Below are 25,542 nucleotides of genomic sequence, written 5' to 3'. Positions count from 1 at the left end.
AGGCTTGGGATTGGTGATGCTAGCGAGCTTTCTGGGATGCCCATGCTGCACACCCGCGGACCGCACAGAAGCAAGGGTCTAGAAGGGCCAAATCTGTGTGTGTGGCGGGGGTTGGGGATTCGTGGAGGGAGGAAGGGGAGACGGGGAGACTGGCATAAAGGGCGGAGGAAGACAAGCTGCTAGGAGAGGGTCCGAGCCGGGAGGAGATGCTAGGAGGCAGGACCAAGGCTTCGCGCCCGCTGGAGGATGCGCAGAGCGAGGAGCGGGGCGCGAGGAGGCTGGCGGGGAGCGCGGCCGCGCTGCTGCGCGGGATGCGGGCGGGGGCGGGCGCGTGCTGGCGCGGCAGCGGCTGCGCAGTCCCGGCCCGGCGCCCGCGGCGCCCCCGCTGCGGCCGGAGCGGCCTGGCTTCGGGAGCCGTGCGCAGCGATGGCACAGCCGCCCCGGCAGCGCCCGGGGGCCTGGGTGCCGCTGGTCTTGCTGCTGCTGGCCGGGCCCGCCACCTGCGCCGCCAGCCCCGCGGACGACGGCGCGGGCCCTGGGGGCCGGGGACCCCGGGGCCGAGCGCGGGGGGACGCCGGTGCAGACGAGGCGGTGCCGCGCCACGACTCCTCCTACGGCACCTTCGCCGGGGAGTTCTACGACCTGCGCTACCTGTCCGAGGAGGGTGAGGGGCTGCGGCTGGGAGACGCGGGGTGGGGGTGGGGGACCGAGGGGGCGGCGGGAACGGGACCGGAGGGGCGATTTGGTAAGGATGCGAATGGAGGCAGCTCTGGGACCGCGGGGACCGGGGTGGGGAGTGCACTACTCAGACCCCCGCCGGCCTGCAGGAGGCACACGAAGAGCCGTCAGCCCCTTCCACCCGCCTCCTGCTTTACAGGCCAGGAGAGGGAGGTGGTCAGCAGAGGTCTGCGAGGCGAGGCTGCGGACCGGTGGGGCTGAGCCTAGGCTCCCCAGTTCTCAGCGGGTGGCCTCCACTTTCTCTGCCCGAGGTTGGGGTAACGGGTGGTAGGGGAGGAGGCCGCCATCTGGCCTGGGGTGTGTGAGAGCAGGGAAGCTGGTGGGGAGCAGAAATCACAGTTTAAAGTGATGCCTTATTTTCTCCCTATTTGTATTGACCTAAATTTGCGGTGACTAGGGCCCCAACCTACCGGCGTTCTGTTCCTGCTCACTGCCCTGCCATCAGAGCTGGGGCATAGCTCCTTCCCCACTTTCGTCCCAGTTCTTTTCTGTTACCACACACGTTAGGGTCCCCTAGTGTGAGCCACCATTGTTGGGGGCTGCTGGGCCCAGAGACTAGGGGGTTTGTCAGCCAGAGACCTCCCTGTGGTGTTGCTTCAGTGAACACAAAAGCCAAGCTGATTCTGTGCAGAAGAAATAGAAACTGGCCTCTTAACTGCTGCAATTTAGAAAGCAGTGATTTTCCTTTTCTTTTCCTAAGAGGGATATGCAAGAATAAAATTGGGGTTGAAATGTCCCTGCAACTGATATGATGCTGGGTATGTTTGCTATGTAGGATTCGGTTCAGCTGCGTACAACAAGCACTCACTAATAGCTTCAATAAGATAGAAGTTTCTCTGTCATGTGAAGAAATCTAGAAGTAGGTGGTCTGGGCTGGTATCGGAAGCTCTGTGCTCATCAGAGACACTGGATCCTGGTCTTCTGTTTCTTCACGATTCTTAGCATGTAACTTCATCGTCCCAAATGGCTGCTTGATCTCCAGCCATTACATTCACTTTCTAGGCAGTGGGAAGAAGTGGGAAGAAGGTCACTGATTACCTTCATTGGCCACAGTTTAGTCATGTGGTCACATGCAAATTCAAAGGAGGCTGGGAAAGGTGGCCTTTTAGCTGAGAAGTAAGATACCCAGTTAAAAAAGTGGAATTATTGTATCAAAATGGAAAGAATGGATTTGGGGAAATAGTTGGGTAGAGGTTAGGTGCTAAAACAGAGACACCTACATATAGTGGCTTAAGTAAGATACTTTGTTTTTTTCCTCACATGAGTCTGACTGGTCTGGGCAGGTGGGACAGCTCTGTTCCATAAGGACATTCAGCAACCTACGCCCCTTCCATCTTGTTCCACCTTCCAGCAAAGCTTTGTCCTCATGGGTGTGGTAGAAGTTGGGTTTCTTACATGTCCTCGTTCAAGCTTGAGGAAAGGAGAAAGAGAGGAGGCTCGGGGCAAGCAGTTACCTTTCAGGCTGCTTGCACAGATGACTGCTGCTCACGTTCCTTCGGCAAGAACGTAATTACATGACCTAGCTGCAAGAGAGGCTGGGAAATGTAGTCTTCTACCTGGGCAGCCATATAGCCGAGGGCGGGGGGGGGGCAGGGAAGGAGAGAGAGGGGCAGTGGGAGGATGGCAAGCGGAAGCAGCATCTATCACTCTGGAAAAGAATAAACATTTCAAAGCCCATCTGTTTCTGAAAGCATCTAATACATATTTATTCTGTTGGTAGTCAGCCCAGCACACTGCCAGGTGACTCAGACATGGCACACGAGAGCTCATATTCTCACTGGGCACAAATGGAGGAGAGCAGGGGCAGACGCTGTATGTCAGTTTGTATATACAGAGGGAATGAAACTGTAGAGTCCAGACGGTTTATGAACATGGACATCAGGCAGCTAAGGCCACAAGGAAGATTTTCTAGAGTTGAGCTAGGAAGCACGAAAGACTTTGGTGAGACAGAAAAGGAAGGGCTTTTAGGTGAGGTGACCCCGCAGGGGCAGCAGGGCATGCGATGTGTGTAGACATCCCTACTTTGTCTGCTTCCCTTTGTCACCCATTCTGCACATACAGCCTGAAGCTTGGCTCTAACCCCCAGAAATCCGTGATGGTTCCAACCTGCTCATTAGATGAAGCTTCAACTCCTTTATCTGGAGTTTTCTGTTTGGCCCAGTTTCATTTTACAGCCATCTCTTACTCCTCCCCTTTGCTCACCCTGGGCTTTCACTGTCTTCTTCTCTCTCCAGTAGTCTCGCGCATCTTCCGATGCAGTCCTACAGCCATCTGGCGGGTGCTAGTGGGGACATTTGTGGGCTGAGCCTCTCAGGGGCAGCACCTCCACCAGAAATCTCTGGGCCTCGGTTTTAGCCCTATGGGTCCTGAATACAGGCTTTCTCAACATCCCTCGAAATAACCAGTGACATTGCCTTTGGGGACTGCCTGAGAGGGAGAAGCAGAAGCAGGAAATATTCCAGGTGGATGTCCTAACCCAGAAAGCGAAGGGAAAGAAGATGTCAGGAAGCAGTGTCCCATGCTGTCGTGGGGCCCCATAGCATGAAGGTGCAAAATAGTTGATGGATTCAGGAAATGAGAGGTGAATTTTCCTGGGATGAATTCAGTGGAGAAGGAAGTGGGGGGGTGGGGGGTTGCTGATTGATTTTGAAGGAAGTGACAAGTGAAGAGCTAGAAATAGTGCCTTTAAACTACTCTTCCTATCAGTACAAATCTAGTGATAGGGCTTCCTGTTTCCTCTCTGCAGGGTACTCTCTTCTCTGGTTCAAAGTAGCCAACTAACTGAGTTTTCAATGAAAACATGACCTGGTAGTGTGAAATCAGAAAAAGGCAATTAGAATAATAGGGATGGAGGAGTCACTGAAACCTTGTCTAGAAACCATTTCTCCAGTGTCCAGATAGTCCAAGACCCCCAAAGCCAGAGGCTGAAAACTGGCTGATTTGGGATCTTTAATTGCCTCCTAACTGTTCATTTTTTTAAATTTAATTTGTTTTGGTTTTATTATGCTAGTTCTCAGAATTCGTAGGGATTCCCATGGTCTTAGCCTATACAACTAATCCTTACATTCCTAACTCCTCCACTGCCACCTCTTTCAGGGAGCCTTCCATGATTTTCTCCTTCTCCCACCCTCTGCCACCGAGTGAGGATATTCTCTCGTATCATACAATCTAACCCTACCATTGACCCTTTTTATTCTCTGTGATCAGGAGTTTCGATAGGGCCTTGGTGCTTGAATTCTACCACTCATACCCTTTCCTCTTGAGGTTCTTAAGGCAGAATCTATATGTGCAGAACAACAGAATGTAAAACAGATCACCTCATGATTATGGACAAAAATCCTATTCTGAGGGTTCTCTGAAAAAACTTAGTTGGGTGTTGTTAGCTTAGCATTAAGTCCCAAGTAAAGCCTCCTGCTCTCGTCTCGTTGCCAGAAAGATCTGCAGGTCCTGAAGTCTTACTGCCAGCCATATGAATAGTGGTAGCTGGCTTGCCCTTGGGGCCATTCCCTGCCTTGGAAGGAAAAGAGGAAACATATGCATGGTTGCTTATCTTTAAGGCATAGTGATGTGACCACTTGTAAAATGTGGCCCAATCAATGAGTTTCTGACCATTGAATTCTGACCACAGTTTTTCCTACTTGGTAAGAGCTAGTAAGACAGTAGAGAGGACAGAGATCGGGGAAAAGGGCACAAATTCCTTCATCTGCCTATATTCTTCCTACCTGTACCATGTATTGTGTGTGGATCCTTTGCTCATCACCCTACCAATCTGGATGTTCTTTAAAGGTCAATAATCTACATCTGATCTAACTATATATCCTCCATTAATGTAGTCTGGTAACAACACTAATTGGAGCTAACTTTTAATAAGTGCTTACTGTGTGCCAGGTATTGCCTTAAGTCCCTTGTCCATATTAACTTAAAAAAATTTTTTTAGGGGCGCCTGGGTGGCGCAGTCGGTTAAGCGTCCGACCTCAGCCAGGTCACGATCTTGCGGTCCGTGAGTTCGAGCCCCGCGTCGGGCTCTGGGCTGATGGCTCAGAGCCTGGAGCCTGTTTCCGATTCTGTGTCTCCCTCTCTCTCTGCCCCTCCCCCGTTCATGCTCTGTCTCTCTCTGTCCCCAAAATAAATAAACGTTGAAAAAAAAAATTAAAAAAAAATTTTTTTTAAACGTTTATTTATTTTTGAGAGAAAGAGACAGAGCGTGAGGGGGAGAGGGACAGAGAGAGGTAGACACAGAATCGGAAACAGGCTCCAGGCTCTGAGCTGTCAGCACAGAGCCCGATGCAGGGCTTGAACTCATGAACCGTGAGATCATGACCTGAGCTGAAGTCGGACGCTGAACCGACTGAGCCACCCAGGTGCCCCTCCATGTTAACTTTAAATCTTAACAGCAACCCTCTGAGTTAGACGCTACTATTAGCCCCACTTCAGAGTTAAGGAAAGTGACCCACAGAAAATTTAAATATGTTAGTTAACTCACACAGCTAGAAAGTAGCAGAGAACTTTGTAGGTTTCTTGATTGACTTTATGGGTAAGGTGGTGCAGGGTGTCCACAGCCTGTTGGTGAAGCAGAGGGTCCCTGTTGACCTGCACTATGAAATAGAGTGGGACAGGCTGAATGAGGTATTTTTGTGGGCAAACCTGAGGAAAGGGGCTCGGGATCGATGGAATAGTTGGGAACTGAAGGTTCCTGCATGGTGGAGTGCCACGATGAAGGCTTTGCTAAATGGGTGTTCTCATGTGTGTGGAGCTTTACATATTTTACATTATATAAAGTCCCTTGACGTTTGTACTTCATTATGACTCTGATAAGCAGAAATGATGATTCAGGCAGTTCAGAAAGAGAAAGAGGCTGGTGCAGTAGTTCTCAGACTTGAACAGACAGCTTCTGGTTAAAACTTCAAGGAATCAAGTACTAAATTAATACCTGAGGCTGTGAGCCAAGCAGTCAATTAGAAGCAATAAATAGCAAACCAGAAGCCATTAACCACCCAGTGGAGTATGGCAAAACAGGCTCAAGGGATTGCAGAAAAGAAACAGACAGTGTCTGTGAATTAGACAAGAATGGAAACCACAAATATTCATCAATTGATACATATCTGGGTTATTTCCCATTTTTGGCTATTATGAATCATGCTGCCATGAACATCTGTGTACAGGTTTTTGTGTGAATATATGTTTTCTCTCTCTTGATATGAGTATTTACATAGAAAATCAGAAAGAACAAACATCTATAAATCAAGAGAATGCAATGAGGTCACCATAAACAAGATCAGCCTATGTAAACCAAAGGCTCTCTTCTTAGCAACAATAAGCTAGAAAGTGTCAAAGAAAACAAGGTGTTATTTAAAATAGCAACAAAAATCTGTATAATGTCAAATTTTGCCTAACAAAGAATGCCCTGGTCCTGTGTAGAGAAAACTTTTGACCTATTAAGATATATAAAGGATAGGAATAAATGGGAAATATACCATGATCTTGTAAGGAGTAACTTGGTATTATAAAGATGTCAGTTCTCCCCCTATTCACCTATCCATTTAATGCAATTCCAGACAAGAGCCCAGCAGTATTTGGGGAGAGAAATTGACAAATTATGATCTATCCTTTACATGGAAGAATCAAGTTCTGTGAATTGCTGAGATACGTTACAAAGCCTAGTAATTCATATAGTGTGGTCCTGGCTCAGGAACAGTCAGATAATCTAAAAACAAAGCAGAAAGTCCAGAAATAGACCTATGTTCATATGAGAACCAGTAAATTATTAAAGGTGTCATCATAAGTTGCTAGGGGAAAGATGAATTATTTAATAAATGGTGTTGAGAAAAATTGATTCAATGTAGGGAGAAAAATAAAACTGTTTTCTTACCTCACATCGTATAAAAAAAATAAATTCCAAATGGGTCAGGTATAAATGTGAAAGGCAGTACCACAAAGTCAATAAATAATCATGTGGAGAAATAAATCTCTTCCTATCCTTAGAATGGAGGCTAATGTCTTAGACAAGACTCTAAGAGCACAAATCAAAAGAAGAAAAATTATTTCCTGAACTACATCAAATTTAAAGATTTTGGCCCAAGGAAGACTGTCAGAGAAAAAAAGTAAGATTGGTGACAGACGAGAAGGAAAGAAATGCATGTGAAAACAGCAAACTGATAATCTGGAATACACACAAAGTCCACAAGAAAGACTGAAAACCAAGGTTAAAAAAAAAAAGGCAAAGATATTTTCACATATACACATCATAGTGGAGGAAACCCAAGTAGCTGATACAGATATGAGGAAACATTTAACCCATTAGTACTTAGGAAAATACAGATTAAAATCCTGAGAATGTTGGATGGCATCAGGTACAGGCAAAGGTGTGAGGAAACAGGGACCTTGTGTATTATGGATGGGATTGTAAACTGGTGCTCCCAGTCCGAATACTCATCTCATTGAGCTTTGTGGAATTACAGGTGGGACCCAATCATTGCTCTCCATGGTTTATTAAAACAAAACAAAAACCTCTTGCGTATGTCTACAAGAAACACACGTAAGAAAGTTTGTCTCCTTCATTATTTGACAAAGCAAACACTGAAGGCAATTTCAGTGTCTAAACTTCGGAGGTTATTTCAGAAAATGCCATTATATGTACATCATGGAATGCTACTCAGTCAGGAGTGATAACAGGTCTCACATTGACATATAGGGATGGACTTCCAAAGGGAAATAATAAACAGAATGAGATTTAACACACAGTGTCATTTATGCGGGTTAAAAGCTTATACAAGCTATCTATTTTTCCAGAGCACACATATGTAAAAATAAACATGTGGACAGTGGTTAGTAGGTTGGGTGGGCCCTTGAAAGTCTGCTCTGCTTGGGGGCTTCCAGACCTTGTGCATGGCCATGGAATGGTCAGTGCAGTGCAGCTGTGGACAGCATGGCAGGACAGCGCTGTTGGCATAGTGAAAAATTGGCCCTGGAACCTCAACTTTAGATCCAGGTTCAGCTGAAGGCACTTTAGAGATTAATTTATAATGTAATCATGCAAGACTTTCAGGATGGTGTCATTGGGAATATGAAAGAATTTTTGCAACAAGGCAGGACCTTACCCTGGGCAGGCATGCCCATCCCCTATGAAGAGATGAGAAGCTTACCCCCCCAACTCCATGTTGGCGGGTACCCATTATTACTAATGTGTGCTTTCAATTTATCAAGTAAAATAATGCTTTTTTTTTTTTAATTTTTTTTAACGTTTATTTATTTTTGAGACAGAGAGAGACAAAGCATGAATGGGGGAGGGTCAGGGAGAGGGAGACACAGAATCTGAAACAGGCTCCAGGCTCTGAGCTGTCAGCACAGAGCCTGACGCGGGGCTCGAACTCACGGACTGTGAGATCATGACCTGAGCCGAAGTCGGCTGCTTAACCGACTGAGCCACCCAGGCGCCCCAAAATAATGCTTTTTAAAGATATGTATGTCAGAGTTCTCATTTTGTGAAAACCTCCAGCCTTTGCTGAAGGATATACATGAAATACACTACACCAAGTGTCTAAGATGGGGAGGAAAATGGTGTTAGGAATGGATTAGGGAAAATATTAAGATGGGCTTTGCATAGACTGATAAGAAAGAATGTTCCATAAACAAAGAAATACCACCAGTTTAATTTGGTGTACTTATGTGCTTAAAATTCTACAATCAAAATGATTTTCCAGTAAAATTGTACAGTGCATGTAAAATGTCCTATTTAACAACACTATTATCTAGCTAGTTATCAAGATGATAACAGCTAATAAGGTACAGTCTTTACAGATACATTGCGTTGGTATTCAAGGATTAATCCATTTAGTCTCTATCAGGATCCAATCAGAAAGAAAGACAGAAACCATATTTAAGCCTTTTTTTTTTTTTAACAGGATGCCCAGCCTGGGAATTATCTAAGTAGGTATTGGGGGACTGGAGAAGCAAAAAGGAGCACAGAGACAGTAACTGCAGGAAGCAGCCACCAGCCCTGGGCCTGGGGTGGTGGGAGGGGTGGGGACAAAGAGAAAGGCTTGAGACTGTAAGAACCTAGAAGCTCAGACAAGAGACCACCCCCAGAAATGCAGCCCAGCCTCTGAGAATGGGGCTTTCTGCACAACTGCTGATGGTTCCTTTGAAGGCATGATGGGGCTGGTTGTGGGAATCTAGAAAGAAGCTGGAAAAGGTGAAACCATCTGTCACCACAATGACGAAGTAGAATCACTGAGGACTTGTGTAGTGGACAACAAGTCAACTGGAAGGAATGGTCTTCTTTCTTCCTCCTACCTCCCAGCCTCCCTCCAGTGTTTCCTTTTGACAGAGTCTAGCCAGCTGGCAAAGGAGAAATGTGGTTTGCAGAGTACTCAGCCCATCATAGAGTTGGCTATAGAAGGCTGGGTTGTAGCTCAGAGACCAAAGCTTAAATACTGGCACACAGTCCAAACTTATTTTATGCCAAATAGATTATTTAAATTCAAGGAAAAAATTGTAATATTGCTGTGCTTAATATTGCTCTGCCAACCCCAACTAATCTAGTGAAATTAATTTCTGGTGCAGATAACCCAGCGTGAGTACACAGTTTAAATGGGGTGCTCCATAACAAGACTGCTCTCACATTAGATTAGCTGGCTACCCACAAACCCCCTCAGGTTCTGTAACTCACTGGAATGTTTCACAGAGTTCAGGAAAGTGCTATACTTACACTGAAGGGTACAGTTCAGGAACAGCTGGTGAAGACACACAGGGTGAAGTCTGGGAGTCTCCCAAATGCAGTTTCTGTGCCCTCTTACGAAATCAGGCCTTGTCACTCTCCTGAATATTAGTTTGTTCACCCACCAGGAAGTGGCACTGAGTTTCAGTGTCCAGGGTTTCTACTGGGGTCTTACTACATAGGCATGATTTATTTAGTCACTGGCTACATAATTGAACACAGTCTCCAACCTCCCACCCCTCCCTGGGGATGGGGCTGTCTTACAGCCCCAAACCTCGAATCGCCTGATTAGTCCCTCTGGTAACCAACCCCAATCTTGTGATCCCAAGGGGCTCATGAATAGCTAAGACAGTCCTGCTAGGGAATCCCAAAGATTTAGAGCCCTCTCTTCCCAGGGACGAGGGACAAAAACCAAATTATTATACAACATCTTACAAAACAAGAGAAAAATGTGCCCAAATGCATTTGACAAAAGAAGTCCTCATTTCAAGTTTTAGAAGCATATAAGATAATAGGAAATTAGTGCTAGAAAAGCCCTGAGAAGCCATTTTGCCAACAGTAATAAAGTAGTTTGGTACATTTATAAGTGAGTTTTGTTTCAAAACTTGTTCTTATTTAGAACTAAGAAACCCATTCTTCTAGAGATGATCTTACCCAATAGTATTGGTTCTGTGTATTTTACAAAACTTAATAATAATCCAATAGTAATAATAATTGGCATTTATTGAGCTGGAAATAATGCCAGTGTATTATTCTAGATGCTAGAAAGTAGGAAAAAAACATGGAGAAACTGAGAAGCAGCATTATAAGAGATTGTCTTTTTCAGTTATAGAATTTTTATTTTTTATTAGTAAATTTTTTTGAGAGAGAAGGAGAGCATGTGTGCAAGCAGGGAAGGGGCAGAAAGAGAGGGAGAAAGAGAATCCTAAGCAGCTTCCATGCCCAGCACAGAGTTCTGTCTCACAAACGTGAGATCGTGACCTGAACCAAAATCAAGAGTCAGTTGCTTAACTGACTGAGCACCCAGGCGTCCCGGTTACCTATAGAATTTTTAAAATGTAAGTAGTCATTGTATTGTATTCTGAGAAAAAAATAACCTCAGCATTGTAGTGAGAAATAAGAAGAACATATATGCAGATGCTTAACATAGTTTGTAGCATTAAGTGGTTGCTCAATAAAATGTTAAGAGAAAAAAAAAGCACCTCATCTAAGGCAGGTCTCAGTCTATAGTACCAAAATAGATTTAAGACTGAGCATAAAATAAGCATAAAAGTGGAAAAACTGATGCATTTGGCTCAATTGCTTAAAGATGGCAAAAAGCTAGGGCTGTATTTTAGCATGTGGTCAAGATCTAGGGTAGTAGAAATGAACTGTCCATGGTGTACAGATGTGTGCCAAGAAAGTGTGGCCTGGCGGCTTTTTAATTTTATTTTTATTTATTTTTTAATGTTTATTTTTGAGAGAGAGAGAGACAGTGTGAGCAGGCAAGGGGCAGAGAGAGAGGGAGACACAGAATCTGAAGCAGGATCCAGGCTCTGAGCTGTCAGCACAGAGCCTGACAGGGGGCTTGAACTCGCAAACCATGAGATCATGACCTGTGCCAAAGTTGTATGCTTAACTAACTGAGCCACCCAGGCTCCCTGGTGGCTTTTTAAATAAGGCATAACCTGATGGAACAAAGTAAACAAAGCCTCAAGTTTGTATTTATTTACATTTCTTAATGTCTGTGGATGATTTTATTTATTCATTTGACAATCATGTGGTCACCATCCAATGCCAAGCACTATGCTGGACAGAGAACACAAGATGAATCACACATGGTTCCTGTGTGCCTGGAGTTAACAGCCGAGGAGAAAAATCTTGCTGTCACAGACTGGAAGCGTAATGTAGGGCTGCCCTTCGGTGTGTGGTTGAATGCATTATGATGTTAAGTCATCTTGCAAGAAAGATACTCACCTGTTAGAAACGGTGTTGTTTGAAGAATTTAGTGAGATATGAAAATGTCCTATATAGCTTAATGAGGAATGGAAGTTCAGAGAAAGGGGAAAATCCTACTATTGTGTATAGATATAAATGGAAAGGAAAACCTGTACCATCAAATATATATTTCATTGTTGATTTTTTTTTCTCTTCGAGCACATGTGCTGCGTGAAAACTGATTTTCACACTCCCAGAGACTGTGGTGAGCCAGTGGTTATATGGAATTATGCCACCCCCTGACTCAGGTTCCTTGCCTGTAAAATGAGGGAAAGGCCACATATTCTCAGTTAACATGCAAGACTGTCTCAAAGATGTGTACTGTGCACCCTACCATCATGAAGAGGGTGATTAGGCTTAAACAAAGCCCTTTTCTGAGACCTGAAGCCTTTCTAGACACGTGTGATAGAAAATAGTCAATATCTTAAAAAGAAAAACGTCTCCTTGGGAAAGCTGTCACTGGATTTTCTAACCATTGTTTATTCTCACCGTCTAGGTTACCCTTTCCCTACTGCTCCTCCCGTGGATCCATTTGCCAAAATCAAAGTGGATGACTGTGGAAAAACTAAGGGATGCTTTAGGTTGGTAGATCTGCGAGTTGGATATCTTTAAGGCTAAGACACTGATTTACTTCTCAAGGTAGTATTTAAATTGCATACAGTTTATTCTAATCAGGGCCTGCACCCCCTCACAGCTTCAGCAGGGATGTGGCCTGTTTCTGGTGGGCACCCCAGTTTTCGGTCTTAGACGCCGTAAACTCTAGAATGCTACTTGGCACTGGAACGCTCTGACCTGGCTTTTCACTTATGACCATACTGCCATTGGCCCAGGTATTGACTCCTAACCAGTTGGCTATATGAAAAAGAATCGTGGCACAGGCTATGTCTTATTAGGCTGTGAGCGGGACAGACAATGATAGATATCTAAGACCTCCAGTTCCTTTTCAAGTAAAGACTCATGACTTAGGAATATCTGGGTGATACTAAAGAGTCATTAAACACTGATTATTATAGCTGGTTATCTTAGGATTAGTGAGTCCCTCTGTGATTATTAGTAGTGTTCTATCAAGACATGATGGGAGCTGGCAAACACCAATACAGACAGTGAACCTCCCATCCAGACAGCTCCACATTGTTGGAAAAGCCTCCTCCTCTTTGAATTTGTTATTTCCTAGAATAAATTGTCCTTGAGTAAAGGTTGTGATGGCCACTGCACTGGAAGTTCTGAATTTTTTTTTTCTTTTCTTTTCTTCAGTGCTCAAGGAGAAAAAATTGAATAAAGGGGTTTTGAGTTTTCTTTGGATTACAAAGGTATTTCTAAGGAATTTTTAAGAATCCAAATAATACTATTATTGAGGAACATGGCCAGCAATATTAAGCCTAGTGATGGGTGACATTTTTGAGGAGGGAAGGAATTTCAGTACCTGCTGGCTTCAGGGTGACTTGTTTTCTGGCACATTCATTTCTCCTTTAGCTTTCCTTACCCTCGTTCAGCATTTTCAGCCCATTCCATGTTGTCTTGAAACTTACATCTCTTCCCACCTATTCAGGGTACCTGCCAGCCTTGTGGCGTGTTCCCTGCCTCTTCAGTCAGCACTTGACAGCCTTGTGCCCTGTTTCTTCACATGCCTCCCACCTGAGCTTCTGTGGTCTCACCCGTTGCTAGTTTTCTGCTGTTGTGAAAATGGTGTAAAAATGATGTTCCTCAACTAGGGCTTTCAGATTCTTAAAGGGTCCACACGTCTTCTGTAAGAAAGTTTAAATTTGCGTTTCCATTTCAATAGTGCTCCTTAAAAAGATTAATGTCTGCATAATCTGACTATCTGGATAACCAGTTTATACTGCCCTATACTCTGGTGTCTAAATTTGTAATTGTGTTAGCATCAGGTAGCCTGACAGAGCGCAGATTTTATAAATATTGATGCATTTGTGCTCAGTGAATACCAGATGAGGTATCCATTTGGTGTATTGTACGTATAAGGGTTTTGCAGCAGTTCAAATAGATAAAAGTGGAGGAATGTGGAATTGTGTTTAGTGGAATTGTGTTTAGTGGTAGTGGTAAGAGCATGTTCAACCAAGAGACCCTGCACAGTATAGTCAAATGTACCCCTATGCAGGTAAGCAAAAGCCACCTTCAGTAACACTGCATTATCTATCGCATGGATGCTGGGAATTTGAATGTTCCTGGTTCTGTAGTTTAACTTATATTTCATTTGTAAATTTTTGTTAGTTTAGTTGTATGGGAATTTGTAAGTAAAGAAGAACTGATATACATTTAATTAACAAAGACAGTTTATTAACTCAGATTTTTTTTTCCTCTGGAAGGGATTCAGAAATAATTCAGTAATAACTAGTCTCTGAGAAGCTCTAATATAATGTCGAGAATACTGGCTGGGAGTGGAGGCCCTACTGACTCACTGTGGAAGCCCCTTCCCATCTCTGGTCCCTCAGGATGTATGTGGATTAAAAGGAGCAGTTAGATCCTCTCTGTGTTCTCTCCTGAGTGAAACTGGTTTTGAGATCCCTGGTAGCAAAGATCTAATTTATCTGATAATCTTGCTGAGGTGTGCCTGATACATTGATGACTTCTTAATGTATTTATGAATAAGTAGCTGAAGAAGTAGTGATATGTTTTGATATGTCCTATAGATACGGCAAACCGGGCTGTAATGCAGAGACTTGTGACTACTTCCTTAGCTACCGGATGATAGGGGCTGATGTGGAATTTGAACTGAGCGCTGACACAGATGGTTGGGTAGCAGTTGGATTCTCTTCAGACAAGAAAATGGTAAGACGCGAATCATGATAAAAGGTGATTTTTTTTTTCCTTCAGTTTGCTGTGCTACTTTAGATTTTAGAGAATGGGCATGGTTTTGTTTCTCTAGGTTCCCATGCCACTGTTAAATGTGAGAAGTGAATTTCTAGCATTTGATTTCCTTTTTCAAAGCAAAGCAAATAAATCGATCAAAGCATAATAATGACTGTATTAGTTATGGCTCTCTGATTGAAAGTTAAAAAAAATTTCAAGCTGGCTCAACCAAAAGAAAGGGTTGGTTATGAGAATACAGGGTATCTTGTGGTACCCGCATTTATGAGTTGTTACGGCAATAATATTGCAAGAAGCGTCTCCAAAACTACACCGCTTATAAGCATTATTTCTCGTTCACATGTGTGTGATTTGGCTAGGGCTCAGCTGGGCTTGGCTCCTGTCCATGGGTTGGATTCAAGTTTTCTCTAATCATTCTGGAACCAGCAGCTACCAAGGCATGTTGTTTTCTTGGCAGAGGCAGAAAGGCATGATCCATCCAAACTTATTTCCAACCTCTGCTTACATCACATCTGCTCACATTTCAATGCCCAGAGTAAGTCACACTGTGAAGCCCAGAATGAAGGGACAGGGGAGTTCACTTCTCTTACCAAGAGGCCCCTTGAAAGTGTGGGTATGTAATACTAGTACTGGGGATTGAATAATTGAGTCTAACAATTCATTCCTCCATAGTACACATGGGCAAGAACACATCTGGACCTGAGAAAGACCAGAAGCCAGGACCAGGCAGGGCATCAGGATCCCAGGCAGCTGTCTGTCTCTTACCTGTGCTTCTCTCTGTGCCTCTGCTGTGTTTTTCCCCTCCTTCCTCTGTAGCACTATCATTTGCCATTTCACTGTGCCAGGGTGCTTTCCAACAGCCAGACTTTCTTGGGCCTCTGTACCTCTGCACATGCTGCTGTTCTATCAATAGGAGGCACCTTATTCTCTTCACCTGACCTGTTGTGAGGCTCCTGCAATGAGAGAAGGCCAGCTCAGACAGGGTTAGAGCAGTGGGAGTAGTGAGAAGTGCTCAGATTTGGGGTGTGTGTGTGTGTGTGTGTGTGTGTGTTAATGTTTATTTAAGAGAGGGAGAGAGGGAGAGAACGGGGGAGGGACAGAACGAGAGAAAGAGAGAATCCTAAAAAGGCTGCATGGTCAACGCAGAGCCCAACATGGGGCTCCATCCCACAACCCTGGGATCACGACCTGAGCCAAAATTAAGAGTCGGACACTCAACCAACTGAGCCACCCAGGTGCCGCTAAAGATTTTGTTTTTAAGTAATTTCTACATCCTATATGGGGCTCAAACTCACAACACTGAGATCAATAGTCTCATGCTCTACCGACTGAGCCACCCATTTTTTGGACCTGTTTTTTTAAAACTTTAAATGTACAGACAATCTGTAAGGATAGTGCAACACATTTGCTTCACCCAGATTCACCAAATAACTTTTTTATTGTGGTGAAATGTACATAACATAAAGTCTGCCATTTTTAGCCATTGTAAAATGTACACTTCAGTGGCATCAATTATATTCACAGTATACAACCATCACCACTGTCTACTTCCAAAACTTTTTTCTTTTTTTTTTTTTTTAACAAATGATGTCACTTTTCCACATGTGCTTTATCTCACTGCCCTGCTGTTGCTGCTGGTACTTGCTGTTATTTTTATTATTTTCTGGAAACTTTGGAGATTAAATCTATTTATTAAATTCAGGAAGTTAAAGACTAATATGATAGTATTATCAAATATACAGCCCATTTTCCAGTGTTGTCCATTGTCGCAATACTATCCTTTATAGAAAGTTTTATTTTATGACAGAATTCTGTCTACGAACACTATTAGTTGTCATGCGTTTCTTTATTTTGCAATCAATTCGTAGCCTTTTTTTTTCTCTTTTTTGGTCTTTCATGACATCGGTCCTTGTGAAGATTATAAGTATTTTTGTAATAGTTTTTGTAATCATTTTTTGTAGAAGTCTCAGTTTGGGTTTGTTTGATTGTTTCCTCATGATTAGGTTACTTTTGTGTTGTCAGCAGGAATACTAAATAGCTGGAGATGTATTCTTTGAACATCACATAAGGAGGCATCTGATGTCAGTTATTGTAATGCTAACTTCACTCACTTGGTTAAAGCTTTTTTAATAAAAAAAAAAATAGGTTTCTTTGGGTGGGATTTCAAATTACAGAGGTAATGAAATGGATATATCTGAGTGAAATTTCCTTCTAGCAGAAAAGTTTGTGAAAGACACACCTTTGACTTCTTCCCCCATTGTTTTTCATGTTAGGGTGGTGATGACGTCATGGCCTGTGTCCATGATGACAATGGCAGGGTCCGCATACAGCACTTCTATAATGTAGGCCAGTGGGCAAAAGAGATTCAGAGAAACCCTGCCAGAGATGAAGAAGGAGTCTTTGAAAACAATCGGGTCACCTGCAGATTTAAACGCCCTGTGAACGTTCCCAGAGATGAAACAATTGTCGATCTGCATTTGAGTTGGTATTATCTGTTTGCTTGGGGTCCAGCCATTCAGGGTAAGCTCACACTTCGGCATCCTGTTTAAACACCAGACACTGCTTTGCTTGTGTTCATTATTTTTTGGGCAAGAGAGTGATAAGCCCTTTGGATGATACAACAGAAAAAGGAGATATGATCCTGCCTTCAGGAAGTTGTAATGGACTTAAATACACAGACATACAAATGGACAACTAATACACATACGTAGCTAGCACAGTACAAGGTAATTTATGATGAGCTGTGTGCTTAATGGAACAGATCATATATCTGCTATATGTGGGGGTATGTGCTGTATTAAATTCTCACAACATTCTCATTTACTCCTCACCACATCCTTGAAAGGTATAGATATCATCATCCTCATTTTGGAGAGATTAAGGAACTTGCTCAAGGCTATACAACTAATCAATGGAGGAACTAAAATTCAGTCCTAGGTCTGTCTGACTCCAAAGTCAGTGAGTACTCTTAGCTCCTATGTTCTAAATGTAAAAAATACTGAACAGGAAAGGACATCTTGAGACTTTTCTAGAGATTGACACCAAGCGTCTCATTAGTGTTCACTTTATGACTGTTCTGGTGGTCACAAACCCACCAAATTATCCTGTAATTTAGCCCATTGCTCCTCAGATTTTAATATGTACAGGAATTGCCTGGCTCTGTCATTAAAATGCAGTTTCAGTAGGTCTGGAGTGGGACCCAAGATTCTGTGTTTCTAACAAACTTCTCAGTGGATGCTGGTCCATTGATGACCTCACTCTGGGTGGCAAGGCTCTTCAACAGATCCCCCACAAAGACCCAAGGATATCATGAGACCTTTTGGAGGCTGCCAAAATCACGTTGCATAGTGTCTTCAGCCTTCCTCCTGGCTGATCAAGCCTAACGGCCTAAAAACGAAAGTGAGTTAGTTGTTCATGGTGCTTGTAGGAGAACTTATTCTGGCTCCTAGCAATTAATTGCATCTTTCTGTACTGTGTGCTTGTCAACTCTCTGTTGCCTAATCTTCTTCTTCGAGTTGTTTCCATTGATTAGTTTGGAGAGTTTATACCTTTTTTTTGCCTGTTTCTAATTGGGAAATCATTTGGATGCCTGCAGATTTGTGACACCTTCCCCGTTTGCTTATTTCCCATGATACCAACAATGGGTCTGCAGTTATATCCTTGAGAACTTTCAGTACTCACGGAAATAAATTATATCTTAGCCTGGAGAAATGAACTCATTTAAAATGATAGCATTTGAAAACTAAAACTTTAGATTTGAGTGTGGGTTCTCCCTCTTGGTAGCTGTACCCAGCCTTTATCTAAATTCTGAACTCCAATTTCTTTGTATCTAAAATGGGGATGATGATAATACCAACCTCATAGGATCATTGTAAGCATTAAGTGAAAACAAGTATTTGAAACTCCTTTACAAGTTGGAAAGTGCTGTTCTTTGGAAAGTCATCATCTGGCGTAAATGGAATAATAGCCTAACATTCTAAGCCCTCCTCAAGTCTGATCCCACGTTGCGTGATTAGCCCTCTCAGGACAATTGTTCTTGTCTCTGTCCTCAAACAGAACAGACATATTCCTACCCCATATATGGGCTTGTGCTTTTCCTGTTTCTGGAGCACCTTCTGTGGATTAAATTACTCTCTATTGGTCATATCTTATACACTCTCTTAAAGTCTCTCAGAGGGGGTACACCTTAAGCTAAGGCTTGAAGGGGATATAGGATTAGGTTTCCCTCAAGGGAAGCCTGATCTGGAGGTGCATGGTTAAACCTTGGAGCCCATCATATGTGACCAAGGAGGGAGGTAGGTTAGGTGGGAGAGGTGATGGAATCTCCTGAAAGAAAAATTTCCCAGGGTGCCTGGGTGGCTCTGTCAGTTAAGTGTCCAATTCCAGCTCAGGTCGTGATCTTATGGTGAGTGGGTTCGAGCCCCACATCGGGCTTTGTGCTGACAGCGAGGAGCCAGCTTTGGGTTCTCTGTCTACCTCTCTCCCTGTCCCCTCCCCCACCCACACTCTCTCAAAAATAAACATTAAAACATTTTTTTTATTAAGAAAAAATGAAAAATCTCCATGCCAATCTGAGGAGTTTGAATTTGTGTTGACAGGAGCCAGCACGGACCCTGGAGCAGGCAATTAATGTGTCAAATTTGTTGGGCTTCCCTGCCAGATGGGACTTTAAAAAACACTCACTCTGGGGCGCCTGGGTGGCTCAGTCGGTTAAGCCTCCGACTTCAGCTCAGGTCATGATCTCGCGGTCTGTGAGTTTGAGCCCCGCATCAGGCTTTGAGCCCCGCGTCGGGCTCTGTGCTGACTGCTCAGAGCCTGGAGCCTGTTTCGGATTCTGTGTCTCCCTCTCTCTCTGACCCTCCCCCATTCATGCTCTGTCTCTGTCTCAAAAATAAATAAACATTTAAAAAAATAAAAAATAAAAAACACTCTGAGCCCTATTTCTTTTTTTTTTTAATTTTTTTTTTAGTGTTTTTATTTATTTTTGAGACAGAGAGAGACAGAGCATGAATGGGGGAGGGGCAGAGAGAGAGGGAGGCACAGAATCGGAAGCAGGCTCCAGGATCTGAGCCATCAGCCCACAGCCCGACGCGGGGCTCAAACTGACGGACCGTGAGATCGTGACCTGAGCTGAAGTTGGACACTTAACCGACTGAGCCACCCAGGCGCCCCTCTGAGCCCTATTTCTAAGGAGACCTTTGTATTGAACTCACATGCCTGTAGTCTCCTTAACCCGAGGTCCATGCGACTTATTCAGGAGGTCAGGCACTTTGAATCAATTTCAGCTTATTCAGCATCCCATACACACAGCCTTCCTCTCTTTACATGTCTCACCAGATTAAAAAAAAAAAAAAGTCTCCAGTCCAAACACCTGTTTGGTATCTGAATCCTCCTACTTTCTCTGCTATTCCACCTCACTCTGCCTGTCAGACATACAGATGCACACATAGCACACCGCACACTCTCTGGTCTGGCCCGGGCAGGCCACCACTTCCTGTACCACAGACAATGAAAGAGACTTCCATCTGTAAGCAAGTATGACATGATCAGGAGTTGTTGATGATCCATTATATAAAAGATCTGTTTGAGGGAACAAATAGTAGCTCTTGCTGCTTAAAATCAAAATACGGCTTTTCATTTGGTATTAGTAAGATAAAACTCATCAGACACCTTGTAAGTAGGCATTCATACAGTGCTAAGAAGCAACAAAGTGGGGTGCAATAGATCAATAGTATTGTTCTGGTAGGGGGGTGTGGATTCATGAAAGCCAGCCTTTTGGGGTAAATTTAGCTACTTTTTATGTTCTTTCTATTTCTGTGTATGTACAAACATTATGGAGAATTCTGATGATAATTCTAATACCTGATTCCAGATCTTTATAATCCCTGCTTATGTATTCAATGCGAAAGACTTGTCTAGTTTTTCTGTTGTTTGCATACATCATTTTAAATCTGTGCGCTTTTTTTGACTACCCCCTTCCTTTTGCTTTCTTTCCTAAAGGCTCTATCACCCGACATGATATAGACTCACCACCGACTTCAGAGCGTGTTGTCAGTATTTACAAGTATGAAGACATTTTTATGCCATCGGCTGCCTATCAAACCTTCTCTTCTCCATTTTGTTTGCTTCTCATTGTTGCCCTGACCTTCTACCTGTTGATGGGAACTCCTTAACCACAGCTGCAAAGCCAACATATTAAATGGATTAGAAAGTCTTTAGTATAATATATTTCTAAAGAGTATGCAGTATAATTTTAGTTTTTATTATTTAAAAAAAGACTTCTATGATTTCAGCTTTTTGGAGGAAAGAGCAAGCTTCTTTTCTAATCAAAGAAGATTGTTTAATATTGATCCCATACTTTTGGAAAGTAGTTACTTAAAATTTTTCTAAGCACTTTCAAATGTGTTTTCTTATTTCAGCTTTCATACCATCTCTGAGTTGGCTTGATGAAACTTATTAGTGCCAGCGTATTGAATGAGATTTGAAGTTGAAGAAAGCTGCCTTTTTGGTGACACCCATGCCATGTGGCCTTGGCTACTTGGTCAGATAACACATAACAAGGTAGAGAAAGAGCTAGGCACAAGGTCTCTAAACAACCTTTCCTCTTCCGACTACAGCTCAATAGAGTTACCTGAAGCATTACTAAAGAGAACTTCACTGGATGGTCCTGGTTCACGACCAGCCTTTTGGGCAGAAGAAGTTTCAAATTTCCATAAATGTGTTTGGATATTTATACAGCTGATGGGGAGAAAGGGAAAGGTTACAATGATAAGAAAATGGTTCGTATTTACTTGCAATTTCTTCTCAATCAGTGAGTAGTTACAAGAAAATATTTTTATTGCTGTTTGGAAAGGTTAGAAAAGGAACTGTGAGTGTACCTGAAGATGTACAACTATATTAATGATAAAAAAAAATATGGGCATTCTTAGTGATTAGAATTTGGACTCTTCTATCACTGTATTTTATAAATTAAGGTATTCATCCGTGGTTACAGCTAATTGTATTGTCAAGAGTTGACATCCACTGGATGTATGATTAAATATGTATTATAATAGGCAAAGCATCTTAATAAAAATGTAAGGCATTTTGAAAATAAATCAACATTTTTGAAGATTGTGGAGATTTGGAGTAGAAACTTTTTAAGATGACATTTTTCTTTAGAAAATGGGAAATGACCCCTAAAGTGAATTCATCTGGAGTTATCCATTCAAAGTATTCAGACTTGTAAATTGGACCAGCAGTCAGTGTAATTTATAATAATCCTAGACTTAATGCATTCTGTTTTTTCAGAGGAACCCAAATGTTCCTTTGTTCCAAATGTCTCTGCTAACAGCCCATTCAGAGGAAAAGAGTCTATGGATATAGTTAATTGCTGACGGATTTGCATTGTAGAATTTTGGAGTCCTCTGGTTTGCATCCCCACCCCTTGTTGCTTTAGAGCTGGCTCCAACTTTGTGGATTTTGTGATTAAACAAGACTGGAGACTGTGATTTCTAATGCCATCCTTGGAATTCACATCAGGGTGAAAGTCCACCTGGGGAGAGAGCTTTCGAATTCTGGAACTGTACAAAAATAAGGAAAACATCGAGATTCTGTGACATGGTTTACCAGGTGCATCCGAGGAATGTAAGAGAAATAATCCTCTTGCAGATGTAGAGAGATTAAATGACATTTACTGAGCGAAAGAGTTGGGTGTAGGCTTCAAACTCAGGTCATCTCGTTCAAGTCTGTGGCTCCACCTCACTGTGATTGCCTCGGACAGAACTAAGCCCTCTGCTTGCTTCCAGCTGAGGATGGCCTGTGCACACCTTTTAAGTTGTAGCTGTTGTTTAGTAGTAAGGATACGGAGTAGGCAGGCACCCACCTTGTATATAAGAAGGCAAATATTTTTATACTTCATGCTCATGTATATAGTATTTCGGCTATAAATAGATTGAGACTAAAGAGAGACAGGCTAGCCTCTGTAGCAGGCAGGGAATGAATAAATTAACGGATTTTGCTTCTGCTTACATTTCAAGTCAAGCTAATTTTTCCACAAATTATTTTACTTTGATGACCGGTTTTGCATATTTGTGCTTAGAACGTTCTCTGACTTCTTACTGCCACCAGGGTACAATGCAAACCATTTTTTTCTTTTCTTTTTTTTTTTTTTTTTTTTTTTTTTTTTTGCAAACCATTTTGATTACCTCCCAAACCATCTTTTGCTCTCACTCACCTCTCATGGTGTTGCCTGTGCCCAGACATCTTACACTTCTGTGCTTGCTGAACTCCTACTTATGTTTCACGTCCCGGCTTCAATTGTTCTTCCTCCACTCCCCTGGACTAGATAGGTTTTGGTCCCCGCTGTGTGCTCCCACAGCACACTGGACTTCCCCATCGTATTACTCATTGCACTTCAAACTCTTGCTCACCCTCCCTTGCTAGCTCCCTGGTGCAGGGACCATTTCTTGTTCCTCATCATTGTAACAGGCACTGCTACACAGTAGGCACTCCGCAAACATTGTTCAACAGAATAAGTAAATGACTGTACTTCTGTGCCAAGTTTGGTTGGTTCAGAGGCTTATATTTCGTATACAGTGCCAAACTGGCCAGCCAACATTTTTGTATGCTCCCACTTGTGATCAAACTGTAAACCATTTCTTTAGTGAACACTGAACTTCTGAAACACAAATAGGAAGATGGTTACTAGCCATGCTATTTTATCCTGCAGCGAAACTTAGTGGATATTTTTAACAATAAGGGTTGTTCACAAATAAGAATTCACAGACCAGGGACGCGGAATGGCATTGCACTGTCATTTCACAGAATCATTATAGGCACACTGAAATTAAAATTCTGTAGACTTCAATTTCATTTATTCTTACCTATTACAAAAATAAATTTCTATTTTATCTCTATATTCCCATTTTCCAGCATACTACTTGTCACGGGGGAGATGCCTAACCAGTTTTTTTTATAAAATTCCTGAAGAGAATAATAACAGCTAAATGTATTTAGTGCTGTTCTAAGCACTTAATGTGGATTAACCCACATTATCCTACACATTTATTAAATGGAACCCACTCTCCACACTCAAATTAGGTAGGTGCTTTTTCCTCTCTTTACTGATTCACAATAAACAGGAGGACTTTTATAGTTCTATTTGGGGAAAGGGGTACGGTTTATTTCAACTTCCTTCTTAAAAACATTTAGTCTTTGTTTTATCAGTCATTTTAGTGCTTTTAATAGGCTTTTTTTTTTTTTTTTTAATGTACAGATTGGACAATACTGGAAGAATGTATTTGTCTTAGTTAATTTGTAGAAGTGATTTACCTAAAACCTCAGGTCTTCTTGTTTGGAACCCAGTGCCCTTTTATTGTGCCACTGTAGTCTCAGCTGAATTTATAACCATGATTTCAAAAACAAAATGCAGGAGCCATATTTAATGATCTTAAGCTGGCTTTTGTTGTTAAGGAAATCGGAAAGTTGGGACCACTCAGGATAGATTTTTCATCCCAGATAGTTTTTCCTACAACTTCTGTAATTAAGTTTACCACCTATATTCTGGATTTTGTGTTTCCAAGATGTTACCCCTGAGGTTGTGTGTCCTTCTTGGCTCCAGCCTGGGGTCTGCATACTTTTTCTGTAAAGGGCCAGATGGTAAAGATTTTAGGCTTTGCAGTCTCCGTTTCCGCTCCTCAGCTCTGTTGCAGTAAATTCAGAACCGAGTGAGCAGCAGTTTTAAATACTCTGAGCTGTGGAAATCATGAATGACTTTTACTGTCGAATTGCTCTTCATGGTGGGGATTACAGTGTTTAAGAATAATTTATTTCCCTGTAGATTTCTTTTCAAGGGTTATCTAAATCTGTTACACCCAGGGGAGAGTTTTACACACATGACTATAGCCTCTCCTTTGTGTATCCTAATGGAAAAATGTTCGGGAGCCCCTGCACTAGGCCAGATGCTGAGATGTGTATACTTTGTTGTATATAATTGTATATAAGTGTATATCCTTGTTCTCTAAACAGAATTGGTTATGTTTAGTGAACAGCTGGATTAATCTCAGTGTGTTTGTGTATATATTTGTACATACATGATAAGATATACATAAATCTCTATATTTACATGCCATACCCATGTGAAGGTCTTTGTCAGGATTTTTCCTGTTTCTGATCTCTTGAACAGTGTAAAACCCAAGAGATAAAAAACATTGTGCAGATTGCAGGCAAATCTACCCTTTAGTTTATAGGAATTTAGTTTGTAGAAAGGATTCCTTTTTTTAAGCCTTGCCTCCACCACTCAACATTCTATGAATTGTTAAAAATATATAACGTATCATTGTTGAGTTTGACTTTTCTATACGTTTAGTTAAGAAACTAAAGCTAATGTTAATGGAGTAAATGGCATGTTGATACAGACTGTACCTGATTTGTATTTAGATTCCCTATTCAGGTATTTAGTTTCAAGTTGGACTTCTTTGTTTTTATACTTAACAAAACGACTTGAGTAGAAGTTCCTTGTCACAAAGTAGAGGCTATGCTAATGTGATTTTAAGTATGTCTGGAGACTGAAAATTGAAGTGATTCCTCAGGCTCTTTGAGATTTTTCTCGTAAAATACACTGATGCTGGATTGTTTTCAGTTCTCCCTCCCCCCCCCCCAAGATATTTGCCATTAGGCAAATAGTTGTTAAGGTCCATTCTTCTGGAGGGTAAGCGATTCCCGAGGGTCATGGGGTGCGGCGGGTGTTGTGGCATTCACCCGGGTCACTGGAGTAGTTACCGTTTCATCACATACGATGTCCTGCCATCTGGAAGAGTGAGTGCAGCTTCCCCACTTGCCTTATTCCCACAGACATGCTGACATGCTGGAATAGTCTGGCTCCAGGAGTATTCATATACTTTTTTGAGACTGTCTACAAATACTATTTTGTAAAAAACTATGCCTTTAAATAGACACCGATAGGTTATATTTGTTTTATAATAATTGTGTACCTAATGTTCAATTGTTATTGATTTTGAGATTTATGTATATTTATAAGCCTGTCCTATGTGAATTTTTACTCCAAGACGTGAAACCTTACTAATAAAGACATGGATTTCTATTTATGTAAAGTAATTGTAGCAATATTCCTAGATGCTACCTAAATGATTATTCTGTCCATTTGCCATCTCAAATACTTTCACCTTTGAGAATTATGTCACAGTTAGGATACATTAGCCAGATTTAAACTTTAAACTATAAATTCTCAACATGGTTTGAAATTCTTCCTGTTGATGTAATTAAAGTTAGTTTGTAATTCCGTA

At 42.2% G+C, this 25,542-nt stretch overlaps 1 protein-coding gene across 1 annotated transcript; it reads left to right on the top strand.

Annotated features, from left to right (window-relative positions):
• Positions 1–375: 375 nt before the first annotated feature.
• FRRS1L (ferric chelate reductase 1 like) lies at positions 376–25,542 on the top strand. Its single transcript, XM_043567195.1, has 5 exons — positions 376–664; positions 11,928–12,012; positions 14,080–14,218; positions 16,531–16,777; positions 20,258–25,542. The coding sequence occupies exons 1-5, from the start codon at positions 427–429 to the stop codon at positions 20,428–20,430; spliced, it is 882 nt and encodes a 293-aa protein (XP_043423130.1). The 5' UTR covers positions 376–426; the 3' UTR covers positions 20,431–25,542.

This window comes from Prionailurus bengalensis, chromosome D4 (assembly GCF_016509475.1).
Source record: "Prionailurus bengalensis isolate Pbe53 chromosome D4, Fcat_Pben_1.1_paternal_pri, whole genome shotgun sequence".
NCBI lineage: Eukaryota > Metazoa > Chordata > Mammalia > Carnivora > Felidae > Prionailurus > Prionailurus bengalensis.
The sequence above is the reverse complement of the archived record's forward strand: the minus strand, read 5'-3'. Positions and strand labels throughout refer to the sequence as shown.